Source organism: Drosophila arizonae, chromosome 2 (assembly GCF_054131065.1).
Source record: "Drosophila arizonae isolate 15081-1271.41 chromosome 2, UAZ_ARI_1.0, whole genome shotgun sequence".
Classification (NCBI taxonomy): Eukaryota; Metazoa; Arthropoda; class Insecta; order Diptera; family Drosophilidae; genus Drosophila; species Drosophila arizonae.
In genome coordinates this window covers 11683222-11700249 of record NC_142922.1, presented here as the reverse complement: position 1 = coordinate 11700249, position 17028 = coordinate 11683222, and the positions used below count along the sequence as shown (strand labels likewise).

The following is a 17028-nucleotide window of genomic DNA, read 5'->3' as shown; positions in this document are numbered from 1 at the left end:
CGTAAATATTTCAGTTTTGTATAATTCTCAGACATTTGTCTGAGTTGGCCTCACCGACTGACTGGGCGAACTGTGTGACGCTTATTCTAACCAGTTGTTCTTGTTCTTGTTCTTTTGTCGCCTCTATACAACATGTAAAGGTTTTCTTCGGTTTCTTCTCTTCTTTTTTGTGTGTTGTGTGCTGTCAGCTGTTGGTTGTTGCTTTTGTTACAAATTCAGTTGCAATTCATGAGAACTGACCAAGAGCGAAAAGTCGCGACGACGCGCCGGCTGCGACAACATCAAGTGCTGTAATTTTCTCATGACGATAACAAAGTCGCTGTGCTGTAAGAAAAAGTGTTGCCAAAATGGTCAACGTACTCTACGAGGCGTCGTCGTGGCAGCAGCGCGAGTGGTTTGACTTGTCTAGCGGCTTGGCAGCTCCAACTGTTCTTGGCCAGACATTGGCATGCGTTGCAGTAAAATCTGCATTCCTGCGAGACCATTTAAATGCTGATGTGTGCGTCAGCTCTACAATCTGCAGTCAGTTAGCTTAGTTGGCCAGCTAGCCAGTCATTGGCCATTTGCCAGTTAGTAGCGCTGTGCGCATCAGTTGTTTGCTTCTTGTCTGGTGCGCTGATTTGCCGCCGGAAGTGCGATTCGCTAAGCAGCAGAATTTTCTATTCGCTGCTGTCGCCTCTTATACTGTTAGCCGGCCGTCGACGGCTGTTAGCGAAAAGCTCTTGGCTAACAGCATTGCCCCTGCCCGAATGCCACATCCTGTTGGCTAACAGCCGACTGTAGCTTTTCATGTTAACATTTCCCCAGGCATATAACAGTTCCCCGAGGGAGGTGCCCCGCTTCGGGTGGCTCTTCGTTTCCTAAAACCGGTTACTTTGCACACCAGTTGCGCATTTATTATGCATGGCTGTGACGTGGCTGGAACTGTGGCTCTGTGACTCTGGCTCTGGCTCTGGCTCGGACTGTGCGACTGTGGGACTGTGACACTCGCACGTTTCCTGGCCGCGCTTTGTTAGGATGCATTGGTTGAAGGTATGTGTGCCAAGTGCGCTGGCCATTTGGCTGCTTGACTGGTTGGCTGCTTGGCTGCTTGGCTGATTCGGTCTGCTCTTCTGGCTGGATTTCGATCAGTCGTTGCTGGCACTGGTTAAACCTTGGCCTTGAGGCCCTTAAATGGCTCACTGTTCGCGCAACTTGCTATCGTAAATTGCTGTTGCTGTTGCTTTTGCTGTTGCTGTTGGCAAGCCAAAAGCCTGTTCCTGCTGCTTGTTGCCTGTTTTGTTTTTCTTCTCTGCTTTTCTGTTTCTGTTTCTGGCTCAGTTTCAGTTGCTGTTTTTTTTCTCCCATTCGATTTTGCAAACAGTCGCCACATATTATCGGGCTGTCGCTTTGCTTGCAATCAAAGTCTGGCTTGGCCTTCGCGATTGTCTTAAAATATATATTAAAAAAAAAAAAAAAGATGGCGTATAGAAATACTTTTTTGCTGCTACTGCTGCTGCTTCTCTTGTGCTGCTCTGGATTTTAGATTTCACTTTTGTAGCCAGCTACAAATTCTGGCAGCTTAACATGCGCCTCATTAGCCGTTAGTTGCATTCAACCCGAATACAAAACCAAAATGCTTTTGTTGTAAACTCAATTTAAGCTGTGGCAAGCGGCAGCGGTAAGCCATAAATATAATAAATCACAATTTAAAGAGCGCAAGCCAGTGCTTTGTTGTTGTTGTTGTTCTTAAGCTTTGTTCCTTTTGCTGCCGCAGTCTGGCTAAATAATTCCAATCAGCAACTGCTGCAGACCGATGCCGCCGCATACCCGGGCTGCTGCTTCGCGAAGGTCGCCAAAGGTAAAAGGCAACAGCAGCAGCAGCAGCAGCGCCTTATTATCTATACCATTGTACTTGCTTTTTGCTGCACGTTGGCTACCTGGTTGCCGGGCTAGAGGACTATGCTGAATTGAAGTTCAAAAGCTTCTTCATTGCTTTAGAGTAGAAGGTAGGGTTTACTCTGTTCATCACTTCTCCTCACTCACAAAAACAAAAACCTGGATTTTTGTTTTGTCGTCTCCGTAGTTATCCTGGACTTGAGATTGTATTCTAGAATAACTTTTGACTTCGTTGCTTGGTTAGAGTAAATTGAAATTAAAATTTGTTAAGCTATACTTTTGTCTTGGAAGGTATTTTGATAGTGTTGGAAAATATGCAACATTTATTTGAATATTTAGAGTTATCTAACTCTCTCTCTCTATATATATATACCATATATATTTATTATTTTCTTTATTTTTTTGTTTATTAATTTATTATTATTTTTTTATTTATTTATTTATTTTATTTTGTTTATTTAATTTTATTTTAAGTATTATTTTTTTAATTTTTTTTTTTTTGTATTAAATAAGTAAGTTTTTTTTTTTTTCAACCAAGTGTAACCATTATTCGGTCACTTTCTTCTTTTTTTCATTTACTCAGAATTTTGCTATTGCTGATTGTTAAAGGAGTTACCTGATTTGACTTAGCGACAGAGTTCAGCGCTGCATTTGTAACAATTACAATTTGGAGTCAGTTTTTGCGTTGCTTTTGTTGCGATTTAAATATTCGTAATATTATGCCACTTTTGTCTTGCCTCGAGAGATATATTCGACAAAAATAACTGAAAACCTTTTTCTCGAGTCTGTTCATAAATATTTACAACTAAACACATTTACATTTACACACAGGCTTGTAAATAAATGTATATTCTGTTTGCTAGCTGTTTGTGTTGGGGACTGTGCTAAGATTTGTTATGCACTTGCTCAGTATTTTAAATCAATGATATATGTGAGGCTTTAAAGAAAGTGTATTTACGAATTTAATAAAATACAGCTTTGTGTATTGAATTATAGTTAAATATTTTCTATTTTTATAAATTGTCAATCAATTATATAAATATCTTTTATTATTTATTACAGAATTATTCTGTAAAAACTTAATAAAATATTAGTAATTATATTGGCATTAGTGTAAGAATAATATATATTTAGTTACTAGTATTAAACTTGCTCGACTAAGATTTGTTGATTGAATTAATACCTAGAATATAGATTATAAAAATTATTGCAATCAATTCAGCCGAGCTAAAAACCCTTTATAAATTTATTGGTTTATATAAAATAAGAGAATTACTCTGAGCTGTAGATCCAGGCTAAACTTATTTACTTACCCCACTAACATATTTTATTGTTCTCACTAACACATTTTTCTTGAGTGCCCTAAGTGAAGAGACATTGATTACCATTCATACTATTCCCTGGCTCCACCCCCTGCTCGCTCACTCGTTAACAGCAAATTAGACAAATTTCCTATGGATTGACGGGTGTGGATGGTGGGTTGACTCGGCTCACTTCGGTTCGGGCTGGAGTGTCACAGAATAAAACATAATGCCACTGTGCAAATCACGCTAATGAAAAGCCTGGCGAATGCCATTCACAGCGCCATCATCAATGGAAGTGGGGCATGGCAGAGCCAAAGCCGAGCTGGAGCTCGGCGAAAAGGACAAGTGGGCAAGCAAATAAACTTGAAAGGCGCCACTCGATGAGTGGGTGGCTGGGCGGTTGGTTGGTTGGCTGGTTGGGCGTTGGCGTGGTGCTTACACCCGGTCAGTGAGTGGTGTGCCCGGATATGCCAAGTAGTTGTCGCTTGTGACTCTCGATCCTGGTTGACTTATTTCGTCTTGAACCGTCTCGACCTGCACGGAACTGAGCTGCTTGCGTGCGCTGTGACCCAATCCGCTTAGCTGGTCCTGCGACGCTGCCTTTGGTCCTGTTGTTGTTGCTGTTGTTTTTGACCTTATTGGTTGTAAGTGCTAACAATGAGATTATGCTTCATTACACGCCACCATCGGGTCAAGCTGACTGACTGACTGATTGACTGACTGACTGACTGACTGGCTGACTGGCCGCACTGCTGCTGGCAATCATAACAAGCTTTTTGCGCACCATTAGCATCGCGGTTGCTGTCGATAATAGCGTAAGTGCTTCAACTAATGGATAGCCTCCTGCCTGATGTCCACACCACCCAGCCCAGCCGTCGGGGAGTGTAGGTGCGGCTGGTTGCAATTGTTAAATGCTTACAGCTACCGCAGTCAATGCAAACCAAGCCAAGCCAAACCAAACCAAGCCAAACCAAATCATCGCTTCGCTCCGCACTCCCCTCTCAGTAGAGGTCCGTGCACTCAGCAACACATCAATGCAAAGTGAGTTCTCGCACCGGAATCTCAAAAATGCAGCAGCTCCAGACTTTCGACTGGCCGGCGACGATGATGATGATGATGAAGCTGTTGCGGTCGCTGCATTGCCCCATTCAGGCTGGCGGCAGGCTTGGAGTCTGCCTCCGAGCACTGTGCGCATATATGTATGCATGTGTATGTGTATGTGTGTGTGTGTGTGTGTCTGTGCCCATTGGAGCCTTTGCTCGTCTGGCACGTTGAGCTGTGCGGCCATGGCCACAAAATGCCTGTCGTTGGCAAAGTTGCCAAACTTGTTTCATTTGCGGTGGAAGTATAATTGCGGCTACGACGGCAATGAAGGCGGCTCAGCTCGCGAATTTTACTGCCCTTTTTGCCTGGAATTTTATTATTGGAAATGTTTCGATGGATGGTCTGGAAATCTGCTGCTGCTTACCTGATGCCTGATGCAGCCAGTGAATTTTGTGTTGCTTTTTACTTGGTTATTTTTTCAGTTTTATTTCAATTTTAAAAAGCGTACCGCTTTACCTCACCCATGGCTAACAGTGGGTCAAGAGTTCCTTTATGAAGAATTCTTTGTCAGGCAAATGCCGCAAGTCTTTGTGACGCTGGAATGTTGTGATAATAAACAAAAGTGGCTTATGACCAAAGGCTAAAGGCTGACATTTTGGCCAATAGGCAGCTGCTGACAGTGGGACAGTGCTTGAAATTCCGGCAGAACGGCACAAGTGTTTGCTGCGATGTTGGCGCTGTTGGCAAGTTCATGGCCAAAACAATTGCAGAGCTAAGCCACAGCAACAGCAACAAAGTAATTATTGCCAACACGCAAAGTCGTTGTTGTTGCTGCTGCTGTTCAGCTTAATGTTGCATGCACCAATGCGCAGCATTGACTATCAGCACTTGCTGCAATTAATTCCCAAGCATAACACATACAAACAATTATTCAGTTAAATAGTTTGGAAACTTTGTTAGTTCCCAAATTTCATATATAGAATTTTAAGACTAACTCAATTTTCCTTCTGCATAACTCAGAAAATGATTATATCATATTATCAGCAATCTAAGCCAGCTCTGAATTTCTTTTACTTCTGACCATAAAACGAACTTAAGAACTTCTCACACTTTTGCTCATCTTTCTTTGAAATTGAATTGAATTAAAATATAAGTATGTATGTATTTATGTATATTTCAAAGCTCAAGCTTAAGTGATTATTTCATTTGAGAAAATAATATTTCGGGCATAAGTCTTGAGAGCCAATTTCATTTGCATTTGTCAGCGAGCTGCTATAGCCCAGTTCTTCTTGGCCAAGATGTTAGTTACGCATTCGCACAATGCAAAACGTTTGTGGTAATAAATTTAGCTTAAAATAAACCAAGAGACAGCAACTATAGTGACTATAATTCTATTGCCAGTGCACATTGCACATGGCTTTGTTGTTGTTGTTGCAGTTGCAGTTGCTGTTGCTGTTGTTGCAGGCAGCAAGCTAAGGAATGTGGTGGGGCAACGGCCAACAAGCAAGAGCCAAGTTAAGCGCGTGAGGCAAGACAAGGTAATAGAAGAGAAGAAGAAGAAGACATTCCAAGCCTTGGTCAGAGCCAAGTGCAGGCAGTAAAGTCAAGTCGCAGTCACACTGTGTATGTGTGTGTGTATGTGTGTGGGTCTCTGCGTCTGTGTGAGTTGCATGCAATTTTGCCGTTTATGCCATTTGCAATAAGAACGACGAGCAAAGGCAGAGAAAAAGGCGCTGCAGCAGCAAAAGAAATATTCGACTGAATTAAAATGTGGCAAGTTGACTATTTCGTGCGTTAAGTTGTTGCCTGTTGTCTGTTGTTGTTGTTGTTGTTGCTGTAGCTGTTGCTTGTTGGCTGCTTGGTTGGTTTCGCGTCGCTTGGCCGCCGCCAAGACAGAGCTAGCTAGCTGGCTGGCTGGCTGGCTGGCTGGTTGGCTAGTAAATGTTGTTACCGCATATTTCTCTCCAAAAGATTCAAGTTGAAGTTGAATGTCGTCTGCGGCTCCGAGTCCGATGTTGCTGTTGCGGCGGCTGCCTTGGCCGCCAGTTGTTGCCATTGAATTGCCAAAGTCAACGGCTCCGAGAACGAGAAGTTCTACTCTTTTTTGCTGTTTTATTTTTTTTTTTTGTTTTTTTGTTTTTGTTGCATTTCAAGCAGTCAGCCAAGCAACCAGCTAGCTGGCTATAGCGACAACGTTACCGAGATTGAGATTCATTGCCTGTTGCATGCCACAGCCGTTGAACTGGCTGCCTGTGCCCCTACCTCTGGCTCTACCTCTACCTCCTGTCCATGTCCCAGCCCCCAGTGCAGCTGTTGCGCTTGACTAGCAAAAATTATATGCACATATATCTGTATCTATATGGTAGAGGCCCCTGGTTTGTTTTGCGGCAACATGAATGTTGCATGCGACTGGTAGACCACATTCTATGTTTATATTTTTGTGTAGTGCTGTACTTTCTGTACACTCCCCACAGCCCGGAATGGGTCGATCATGCTCAAATGTGCACAACCAATTGAAAAACTTGATGCGTGTGCACTTCAGTTTTGTATTACGATTTTACAGCTTAATCAATATTTGTGCATTAAACGAAAGTAAATAATTTTTATGCTCATGGCTGGTGTTCCGTCTGCTCTCTCTCGCTCTATCTCTCTCTCTCTCTCTCTCTCTATTGGTCTCGTTTGGTCTCTTTTTATGGTCATTGCAGGTAAGCCCCATTTTACATTTTTTGAACTACCAACGAGAACTGCGAGCGGCAGTTAGAGCCGGGGCTAATGCGGCATAAAGAGCGTGAGTAAAAACAAACGCAAATCATTTAACGAGCCAAGCTTAGACTGGGCACATATTGTTTTATATGCCGCTGGCACAGTCAAAACAGCAACAACAGCAGCAGCAACAACAACAACAACAACAACAACAACAATGGCCAATAACAACAACGACAACAATGAAAGTTGGCAACAAATTGCGCGTAAATCTCATAAACCGTTTACAACTACAACAGCTCAACGCCATGCGGCATCATCGATGACGCCGCCATCAACGTAGCCGTTTCCTGCAATAATAACAACGCGATTTTTATGCAGAGCATCGGTTTTATCGGTCTGTCCGCGAGTGAGCGAGCGAGAGAGAGAAGAGCAGCATGCGGACAGTCGACAAAGCTAAAACACTCCTGAGCCTCACTCATGGCCAATAGCCTAAAAGTTGTTGATACAACACAAAAACAAAATCGAAAACAATCCAAAAATTGCTGCTTCCGAAATGTGTCGATAAATGAAATTTATTTCTATCAGTGCCGAATCATATGACCAAATCTATGGGATTTTCGCCGGGTTATCAACGGCACCATTTGCATTCTATCGGGTGCCGCTGAGTGTATTAAGGGATTTGCCATCAAAAAGTGCACTTCATGCAACTCGAATTGAATGTGTTTATTTACAGAGAAATATCTATCTATATATTTGTTTTATTTCTATTTTATTTCTTGTGCACTTATAAAGCTAACAATTCCATTGGCATGTTGATAGCGGCATTTTTGGTCATGTTTCCATCAAATAAACAACACTTAAAATGTATTACAATTGTATTTGAATTCATTCCATTGTGTGTGGAAACTTTTCAGTCAACTCAGCATGCAGTGCAGACTATTTACATTCCGAATAGACGAGAATTGTTTACCAATATTGTTGAAATTTTATTATGTACATATAGTACATGTATTTATATAAATATATAAATTTTACAATATTTATATAAATCCTACAATATTTTTTCTGCTCCTAATCTAATTTATCCTAGTGTATATTAAACCCCATTAGATGTTGATTAAATTTCTAATTTATTTATATAAAATTTAATAATAAACAAATTAGTTTAAGTTAAATTCAATATTCAATAAAAAATGGAATAAATTATTTTTAATAAATAATTTGTAAACAGTGAATTTAACTTAAATATGTTCAAGGAATATGAAAACATATAAAAGGAATATATCTGGCTTTGCTCATTATACATATTTGTTATACAATATACATATAAGAAATAAAAAAATGTATCCCTCAAATCTATTTTAATTTTAAATATTAATTTCTGAGGTTTTTTTTTGCCAATCTACTTGATTTAATAATTGTAAAATCTAATTCAACAACTCAATTTCATACGTTACTTCATATATAGGAAATAATAATAATGAAATTTATTCCTCAAACCTATTTTAAATATTATTTTCTGAATTTTTTTTATCCATCTACTTGATTCAATAACTTTTAAATATAATTAAAAAACTCAATTTCAAAACAAAACAAAATTTTTCCGTAATTTTGCATTGTATTATTTTTATTTATTTTTTTTAAGTGAATATTCCTCTAAGTCGTTGTGGCATTTTTTTTACCAACCTATAGATGGGCTCGTTTATTACCAAACACTGTGGGCTCAGTCAGTCAAGAGGCATAGCTCATACCTACAGCTAAGCTTTTCCGAAAAGCTTTTCCGCTTAACAGTGGCCACGTTAACAGTGAATCCCTTCCCCTGCAGAGCTACCCCTACATGAACTCCAGCCAACCCCTAGAGGAAATGTTTTCCCCAGGCCGTGTCGGCCACCCACAACTCGTCAACTGCCTCATTCACACCTATGGTCGTATTTGCACCTTGCTGTCATGCGCGCTGCGTCCGTTCGGACTCTCGCACACGAATGGCGCGCGACGCGAGGCGACTCGACGCGATGCGATGCGATGCGATGGCAAGCGGCAGCATCGGCTCGGCTGGGCGACATCGGAAAAGCCGTTCGGTTTTCCGTGCTTCGGCATTTCGGCACGACAGCTGCGACGCTCGCCTTTGCCTTGGTGGGAGGGTGGCAAAAGCGCCGCCGCTCACCTGAAAGCGAACGCTGCTTTGTCGTCGTCGTCGTCGTCGTCGCTGTCGCCGTCGCCGTTGGTCGTGTGTTGGGCGCTCTGTTTCCACCCCTTGCGCGCATTTCCGAAGCAGGTGTAACAATTATTATTTTCTCGTTGATTTTGTCGTCGCAGCCGCTGCCGACGACGACGACGACGACGCCGTCATCGTTGTTGTTTTGCCTTTTTTGCGTTGCACGCTCTGCCCGTCGCCCTGCGTACGCCGCCTCTTGATTTTCCATTTTCCATTTCTCTTAAACGCAGTCTCCCGCTCGCACAGCAACGCTCTCGCTCGCTCGCACCAGCACGCGGCTATTGGCAGGGCGCGCACGCATGGCGCTTGCATTTGCTGTCTCACATGGCCCCACGTGTGTGTGTCAAAGTGTGTGTGTCCTTATCTGCCAGTGTGTGTGTGTGTGTGTGTGTGTAGGTGGGTGCTAGTAATGTTGTTACTGCAACAATAGCTGCTATTACAACAGCAAAGGTAGCAGCAGCAGAGCGGCAGAGGCAGCAGCGAATGTCCCTTCGCACGAAGGTGAATCCCACAGCGTCGTCGAACTGCTCAGGTGGGCCAGTTGGTGTGCGCCTTCCCCACCTGATCCTCAAAAAGTCTTATACGAATTGTGGATGACTTATACGAGTGTTATATAACAACGAAAGTCATGGGGCTTTGCACACAATGATGAACACGTTACCAAATCGCGCCCAGCGAACGACGACGACAGCAAACAAGAAAAAATTATAATGAACAAAAGACGTTTAATAATTGCGCACCTGAGGCACCACAAAAGCCGAGCCTCAATATGAAGCGTCTCCAGCAACAGCAACAGCAAAAACAACAACAGCAAAAACAATATCAAAGGCAAAGGCAAAAGAACGTTGAAGAGGCAACAAGCCAAGGAACCGGCAGGTAACAAACAGCAACAGAGAGGAAGAGCAGAAAGCGAGAGAGACAGAGAGAAAACGACAGAGAAAGAGAGAGAGTGAGCTGAGCAGAGAGGAGACTAACTAAAGGTGTGCTACGCGCTCCGAAACAATTTTCGGAGTTCATTTTTCTAGAAGGAGAAATACTGCCCAGCCTACGTCGCTGTCGTCGTCAACGACGTCGCCGTCGGCGTCGTCGTCGTTGTCGATGTTGTTGTCGTCGTCTCGTACACGAGCTAGCATCTCTTGGTGGTCGGTGTCGGTGTCGAACTCGTCCGGTTCTGGCCTCTACTGTTGCTTTATTTTGGATAACGTGCGTCGCTGCCGCTGTCGCAGTCGCTGCCGGCGTCTGCGTTGGCGCAACAGATTCAATCTGGCGACAGCAGCGCTGCCGCACTCCGAAACAAAAAAAGGTATATTACCTTAGAATGCCAGTCGTTCTTACTTCAGTCTTCGTACAGTCTTTGCTTTAACCCGTTCCAATTCTGTCCGCCGTTCGTACGCTCGCTCGCTCGTTCGCTCTATAGAAATCATATGTAGTATAACAGCAACAGCAACAGCAACAATAACAACAACAGCAGCAACTGGCACCGTAATAACAACAACAACAACCACTACAACAAATACAACTACAACAGTAGCAGCAGCAGCAAAAATCGGCAACAACAACAACAACAAGAACAGCTATACCTGGCTATAGAACCAAACACGCGCTCCGACAGTCGACAGCCGCTTCTCTTCAGTTAGAGTTCTCGAGTTGTATTTTGTTGTTGTTGGCTATCATCATCAACAGGGTAGCCGTAGTCAGTCGTAGCCTCATCGCCGCCGAGCCGCCGCCGCTGTCGTAGCCGTCGCCGCCGCTGCCGCTGCCGTCGCCGTCGCCGTCGCAGCCAGCACACACATCACAAACCAACCACCACCACTACCACTACCAACAACATCAGCAGCAGCAGCAGCACCACCACCACCACCAGCACCAACACCAACGCAAACACCCATAACAGCAGCAACAACAATAACAGAAGCAGAAGCAGCAGCAGCAGCAGCAGCAACACTCACACACACACACACACATACGCGTTCGCTCACTCACGAAAATTTCAATATCCAAATCAAAGTTGAGTTCAAATCGAAAACAGCCGCAATACCAGCAACAACGTCTCGCAAATAGCACGCGGATAATAAAAAACACACGCAGCATATCAAATAGTCAAAATTCGCCAAGTTCTGAATAAGTAAACGAAAATCAAATCAAATCAAATCAAATGAAATCATATCAATCTTTTTGAACAGCTGCAATCAAAATAAAATACAAATATTTCTAAATGCAATATAACTCAATTCGAAAATATAAAAATAAATCAAAATAAAAACAAAATAAAAACAAATCCGCAAACTTTTTCACACGGCTTTATTTCGGTAATTCTCGAGTTTTCACTTTACGTGTGTGCTAATAGAAATAAAAATCGAAAAATCTTAAAATCTCAAGATCTACGAACGCTAAAAAACTTGAACTTCTCTAAATTGATTTGAAACTTAGCCGCTATCAGTGTATCGCTATTTTGTATATTCTGACACTTGACAACAACAATAACAGCAACAACAACAACTACAGTCACAACAACCACAAGATGTAAGCTAAAATTCATTAGGCAAAACAAATCAGATTAAAATTAAAATTAAACAAAAACCAAAAGCAAAAATAAAATTTATAATAAATAAAGACACAAATATTTTGTGCTCGCAAAATTTATTTAGAAAAAAAATTCTGTAAGCTAAAAGCGCACAAAATTGTTCAAATATCTGTACACAATGCTCGCATATATCCAGAAAATGGCAATAAAAAGAATTGCTGGCCAAAAGTTCGTTGCTCGCCGACTCGAATTTGATTCTTATTGCCAGTAAGCCAGGCAGGCAGGCAGGCCAAGCTCTACAAAAGCGGCAAGAGCCCAAGAACACGTTCTAAACTGAGCTCACTGGCTTGTTCAAGACAAGAGCAACAACAAAAATAACAACAAGAAGAGCAGCAGCAGCAACAACAGCTTCAGCTCCACGAATAGGCTCAAAAGACTACCAAAGAAATTTCAAAGCCGGCAAAAAACAGAAAGAATACAAAAAAAAAAAAAAAAAGAAAAGAATGAAATATCAGCAGTGCATGAGACGTTAGACGGGAAAGGCAACGCTCACTGAGAGCTGGCTGAGTCTTAGCCGGGCAGCAAGCGGCAAGCGGCAACAAAGAAACACGTTTTTGTGTTTGCGGGCCACAAAACCAAAACACAAAACAAAAAGCAAAAAAAAAAAAAAAAGCAAACACACACGAAAAAAAAAACACACACTTTGTGTTTGTGTGTGCGTGTCTGTCTGTTAGCCATAAAACCTTATGGCCAACGTTCCAATAGGCCGCACACTCACTTCACTTTGCCCGTCCGCTTCGCTTCTTCTTCTTCTTCTCTCTCACCCTCTCTCGCTCTCTGTATTTCTCTGGCTCTGTTGCTCTTTCTTTCCCTCACCCGCTCAATCGCGTACTTAGTACGCATCGAAATAATTCCCGTAGTTTATTTTTATTGTTGTAATTACACGTCTCCAAGCCAATCGCCGCGAGAGCACAGAATTACGTTCATATCTCTAGTCTGAGTCCAACTTGGCAACGCGATCCCAAGAGCCACAAACTGTGAGTCAGGCAAAAATACAAATACAAAAAAAAAAATAAGAAGAAAATAAAAAAGAAAACAAAAATAAATAAAAAAGCAAGGCAAAACCGGTAAAGGCAAAGAAATTTCGTGCGTGCTAATCACGGAGAGCGTAATGCGCTCGCACAATTGTTAGAACTGCCAGCAGAGAGTTGGCCAAGAGTCATTAAGGCGCTTTTTTGTAAGGTCTGAAAACGTGTTTTTTTGTGCGTACAGAAAGAAATAAAAAATTGAAATAAAATAAGCAGCAACAAAATAAAAATGAAATAAAAAAAACTAAAATTATTAACGCACTTCAGACAAGAAGAGCACAAAATATTCAAAGGCAAATTTTTTGTTTTGTTTCAGAGCCGTAATTACAAGTAACCACACAACAACATCAACAACAACAACCACAACAAGAAACATCTATAAAGAAAACAATCAACATTTTAACTACAAAAGTTACAAAATATTAAAACAAAAACAAATCAAAAAAAAATTAAAGACAACCTTAAAAAAAACATCAACGCAAAGGCAACACCAACAAAACAACTATTGAATCATAAAAATTAAAAAAAAAAAAAAACAAAGAAATCAAAAAACAAACCAACTTCATTTCATCTTCTCAACGACTTTGACTCGACACTTAATTGGTAATAAGAGCAAAATTATTATATTAAGTATTCTCATGCCCATTGTGTGTGTTTTCGTTACTCATTTTGTGCCATTTTGTTGTTATTTGTTTGCGCTTCATTTAGTTTCTCTTTTGTTTCACGAATTCCCCCGTTTTTTCTGTTCGTTACTTAAGTTTCAAGTTTGGCTTTGAATTGGCAAATGAAAAAGAAAAAGCTTCGACCAAAATAATTGCGGAAAAGTGACGCAATTATTCTAATTTTCCATTGGCAAATCTGATTTAACAAACTAACAAAAAACTATAAAGCAATTTATGTTTAAACTTTGTGTTTTGGTTTCCTTTTTCATTCTCTCTCAACAAAAATTTATATACAAAACGGAATTAATGAATAACTCTGACACTCGCCCACTAAAACTTATCTAATTTTTTTTTTTTCAACTACCAGTACAAGCAAGCCTCAAGATCGAAAAATATAATAATTGATAATCAAAAAGAATCAACTGGTATTTTTCTGTACCCAAATCAAACCAAACTCTTTCCCACACCAATCCAGACGAAATCCCCCCAAACAACAGAACCGAAACCCAACAGAAACAGAACTCATTCAAAAGAAAAACTAAACATTAAGCATTACGGCACAAAAGGCAGCTAAACTAAAAGCAAAAACAAAAAAGTGGCAAATTGTTGTTAACTTTAATGATATATAAGATATAAAAGAGGAAATCAAACTCAAATTAATCTTGATTTCCGCCTCTGTGAGCAGCTGAGAATTCAAAGCAAATCAAAAACTCAGAACAGTATTAAGCGAAAAGCGAGAAAGAATTGTGTAATAATTGCGTAGCGCCAATTTGAGAAGATTTTTAAAAAACTATTTACAAAGAAGTCAAATTTTTTTAAATTAAATTAAATTAAATATATTGAATAATGAAATAAAACAATTGTTGGCAATTCATCTGGATTGAATTGTATATTTTATTGTTAATTTTGAGCGTAATTTGCAAGTGAGACTGGCAAAGCCAAAGCAAACACAAGGGGGAAAATCAATTAGGAACAGCACTTTCGAAATACAGGTATAGGCACACGATTAGTAGCCAGGTGAAAGAAAAGGAGTAAGCCTAGCAACAGGGGCTATATAAAGGTGATAACGTTCAAGGGTTAAGTAATTGCATTTTTTTTGCCCCCATCCCAGAGTTCATATTCAGCGTCCCTTTCGGTTTAATTTGTCTCATCCTTTTTATTTACTCTCTTTTTCGGGGATTAAAGTGTAGAATTTTTGGAAGAATATGCGAATGCAAAGGTTGTTAAATTGAAATTAAGTATAAATATTTACAAAAGGTGCGTCAATAGCAGTCAGATAAATAGCAACATATCAAAAGGGGAAATGCAAACAAGTAATTAGCATTTTTTAATTATTATAGCTGAAATTGAAAGTGCAGATCAATCAAAAACATAAAAGCGGAAAGCGAAAAAAAATAATATATGAATATATTTATATATACAGACGTAAAGTAAATACCAGAAATTAAATACAAATATCTGTTTATGTGTGTATGTGTGTGTGCATTTGCGTGTGTGTGTGTCTGTTAAGTGTCTATCATAATTAACTGGTTGTAACTGAATTCAAAAAGCAGTCAATTGTAGCAAGAATTACCTAAAAAATAGATTAAAACGTAATAGCTGAAACGGTGTCAATCAACCAGAGATTTTTTCCATTAGCTCTCTTGACTAATTGTAGTGGCAATTGGCTAAGTTTTTAGCAATCAATCATATTTGTAGAATATTTTCCTTAGGGTTAGGCAGAGAAATCGTTGGGACTTGATGCCTCGATCGACAAGAGTACGCGTTTTGACAATCAGTAAAAATTAGCGTATATATTTAAGGCCGAAGTTGAGTAGCAGAGCAATCAAAGCATTCAGAGTCAGGCAATAACCAGAGCATTATACTATATATACATTATACTATATAAGTACCATACATAAATATATATATATATATACAGCTGCTCTACATATATTTATATTTATAAAGAACTTTTCGCAACTTTTGCTCTCAACTCAAATCAAACCTCAAACTACGAAAGAAAACTTAAAAAAAAACTCTACGACAATCTCTAAGGCAATTTTCCCCCCTAACTTAACTTAAGAAGGCTTAATCAATCAATCAATCAATCATCAAACTCTAAACAATCTTCAAACGGTTTTCAAAACTTTTACGCTATACACTTTATATATATTCTCTATACTTATACATCTAAATCAAAATATATATACATATAAATATATATATATATATATACAGAGCATATTATACATGTCTAATTATTCAATCTCAGTAGTGATACACCATAGACAGCACATTGCACTATAGAGTGCCCATATAAATAGGTAAGACAATCTGCAGACAAGTATTAACTTGAAACTACGCTCAACAACAACAAGAACAACAACAACTTAATAGCTATTTAACTTGAATATTTCCTGGCGCAATAGAAACGTTAATTAAACTAAATTGAAGTCTCAGCACTCTTCAAGCACTTGATAACAATTTGCGTAAAACTTTTGAACACAATTGGCATAAATTACTTAAAATTACTCGATTGGCATTCGATATATAGATATTGATATATCATCGTATAGATATACAGAATTGGCAATAAACAAGCTCACTAAACATACAAGCACTTAACTCTCTCGACTACCCAAAACCAAAACCCGTGCAATTCCCACATCAAGAAAATACCAAATAAAATATCACAACAAAAACAAAAATAAGCTAAATAATAACATTTAAAAGCTAAGAGCAAAGTAAAAAAAAAAAAACGCAACTTAAGCTAAAAGTAAAACTAAAAGTAAAACTAAAAAAAACTAAAGAAAAGAAAAAACAAACAAACAACAACAACAACAAAAACCAGTGCAGAATCTAGAAATTTTCAATCAACATTTGTTGCCAATAAAACTGTCATCATTGCCGCGTTAACAGAAACCACGGCGTCAGCAGCGATTGCAGCGCTCAGTATCAGCAGCAGCTCTCAAGCGTCGCTTGCAAACGCCAGCGCCAGCGCCAACGCCGCCAGCCCCAGTCCCAGCCCTGCCGCACCACCGACAGTTGCAGCAGCCGCAGCCGCAGCAACTCCGTCGCCGCCGTTAACGGTAAAAAGCGAAATCGTTGCATCTGATTCAACAGCCGAGCCCTCCCCTATACAAGATTTAATCATGGTAAGCGACGCCTACATCCTAACAACAACATAATAAAACCAAAAACAAAAAAACCAAAAACTTAAAACAAAATGCACAAGAAAATGCACTTGAAAATGAAACGCAAATCCAAAATTTGCCAAACGACTAAATTGTATATCAAAATAAAAACTATATATACTTATATACCAGACGAAAGTTGAGATATTCACCATTTACATTGAAAATTGAAATCCAACGTTTCGTTTTTGTTAATACTCATACATACATATAATTAAATAACAATACAATCGATTCGAATCGAATTAACCAGTATATATATGATAATCCGCATACAACAAGTTGTACAGTTTATTATGCAAAATGAAACTATTCCTATTCTCTACTACCTACTCATATTTTTAGTTATTCTATATATACTTACTACCTAACTATAACTTAAACGTACTATAAGCAGTTCGATTACGAGCGAAACGAGCGCCAAGAGTCGA

The 17028-nt window shown here is 39.7% G+C and overlaps 1 protein-coding gene across 20 annotated transcripts in view; it reads left to right on the top strand.

Moving 5' to 3' along the window:
- heph (polypyrimidine tract-binding protein 1 heph) overlaps positions 1-17028 on the top strand; it is a 186691-nt gene that overhangs the window by 74016 nt on the left and 95647 nt on the right. For 2 of the 20 annotated variants that reach the window (XM_018017775.2, XM_089462128.1), the window contains exons 4-5: positions 13076-13362; positions 13789-16558. The exons of the other annotated variants lie outside the window; for them this stretch is intronic. In XM_018017775.2, coding sequence (XP_017873264.1) covers positions 16556-16558 — 3 coding nt within the window. In that variant the 5' untranslated portion in view covers positions 13076-13362; positions 13789-16555. The remainder of the gene's footprint in view (positions 1-13075; positions 13363-13788; positions 16559-17028) is intronic. 20 annotated transcript variants of the gene reach the window in all.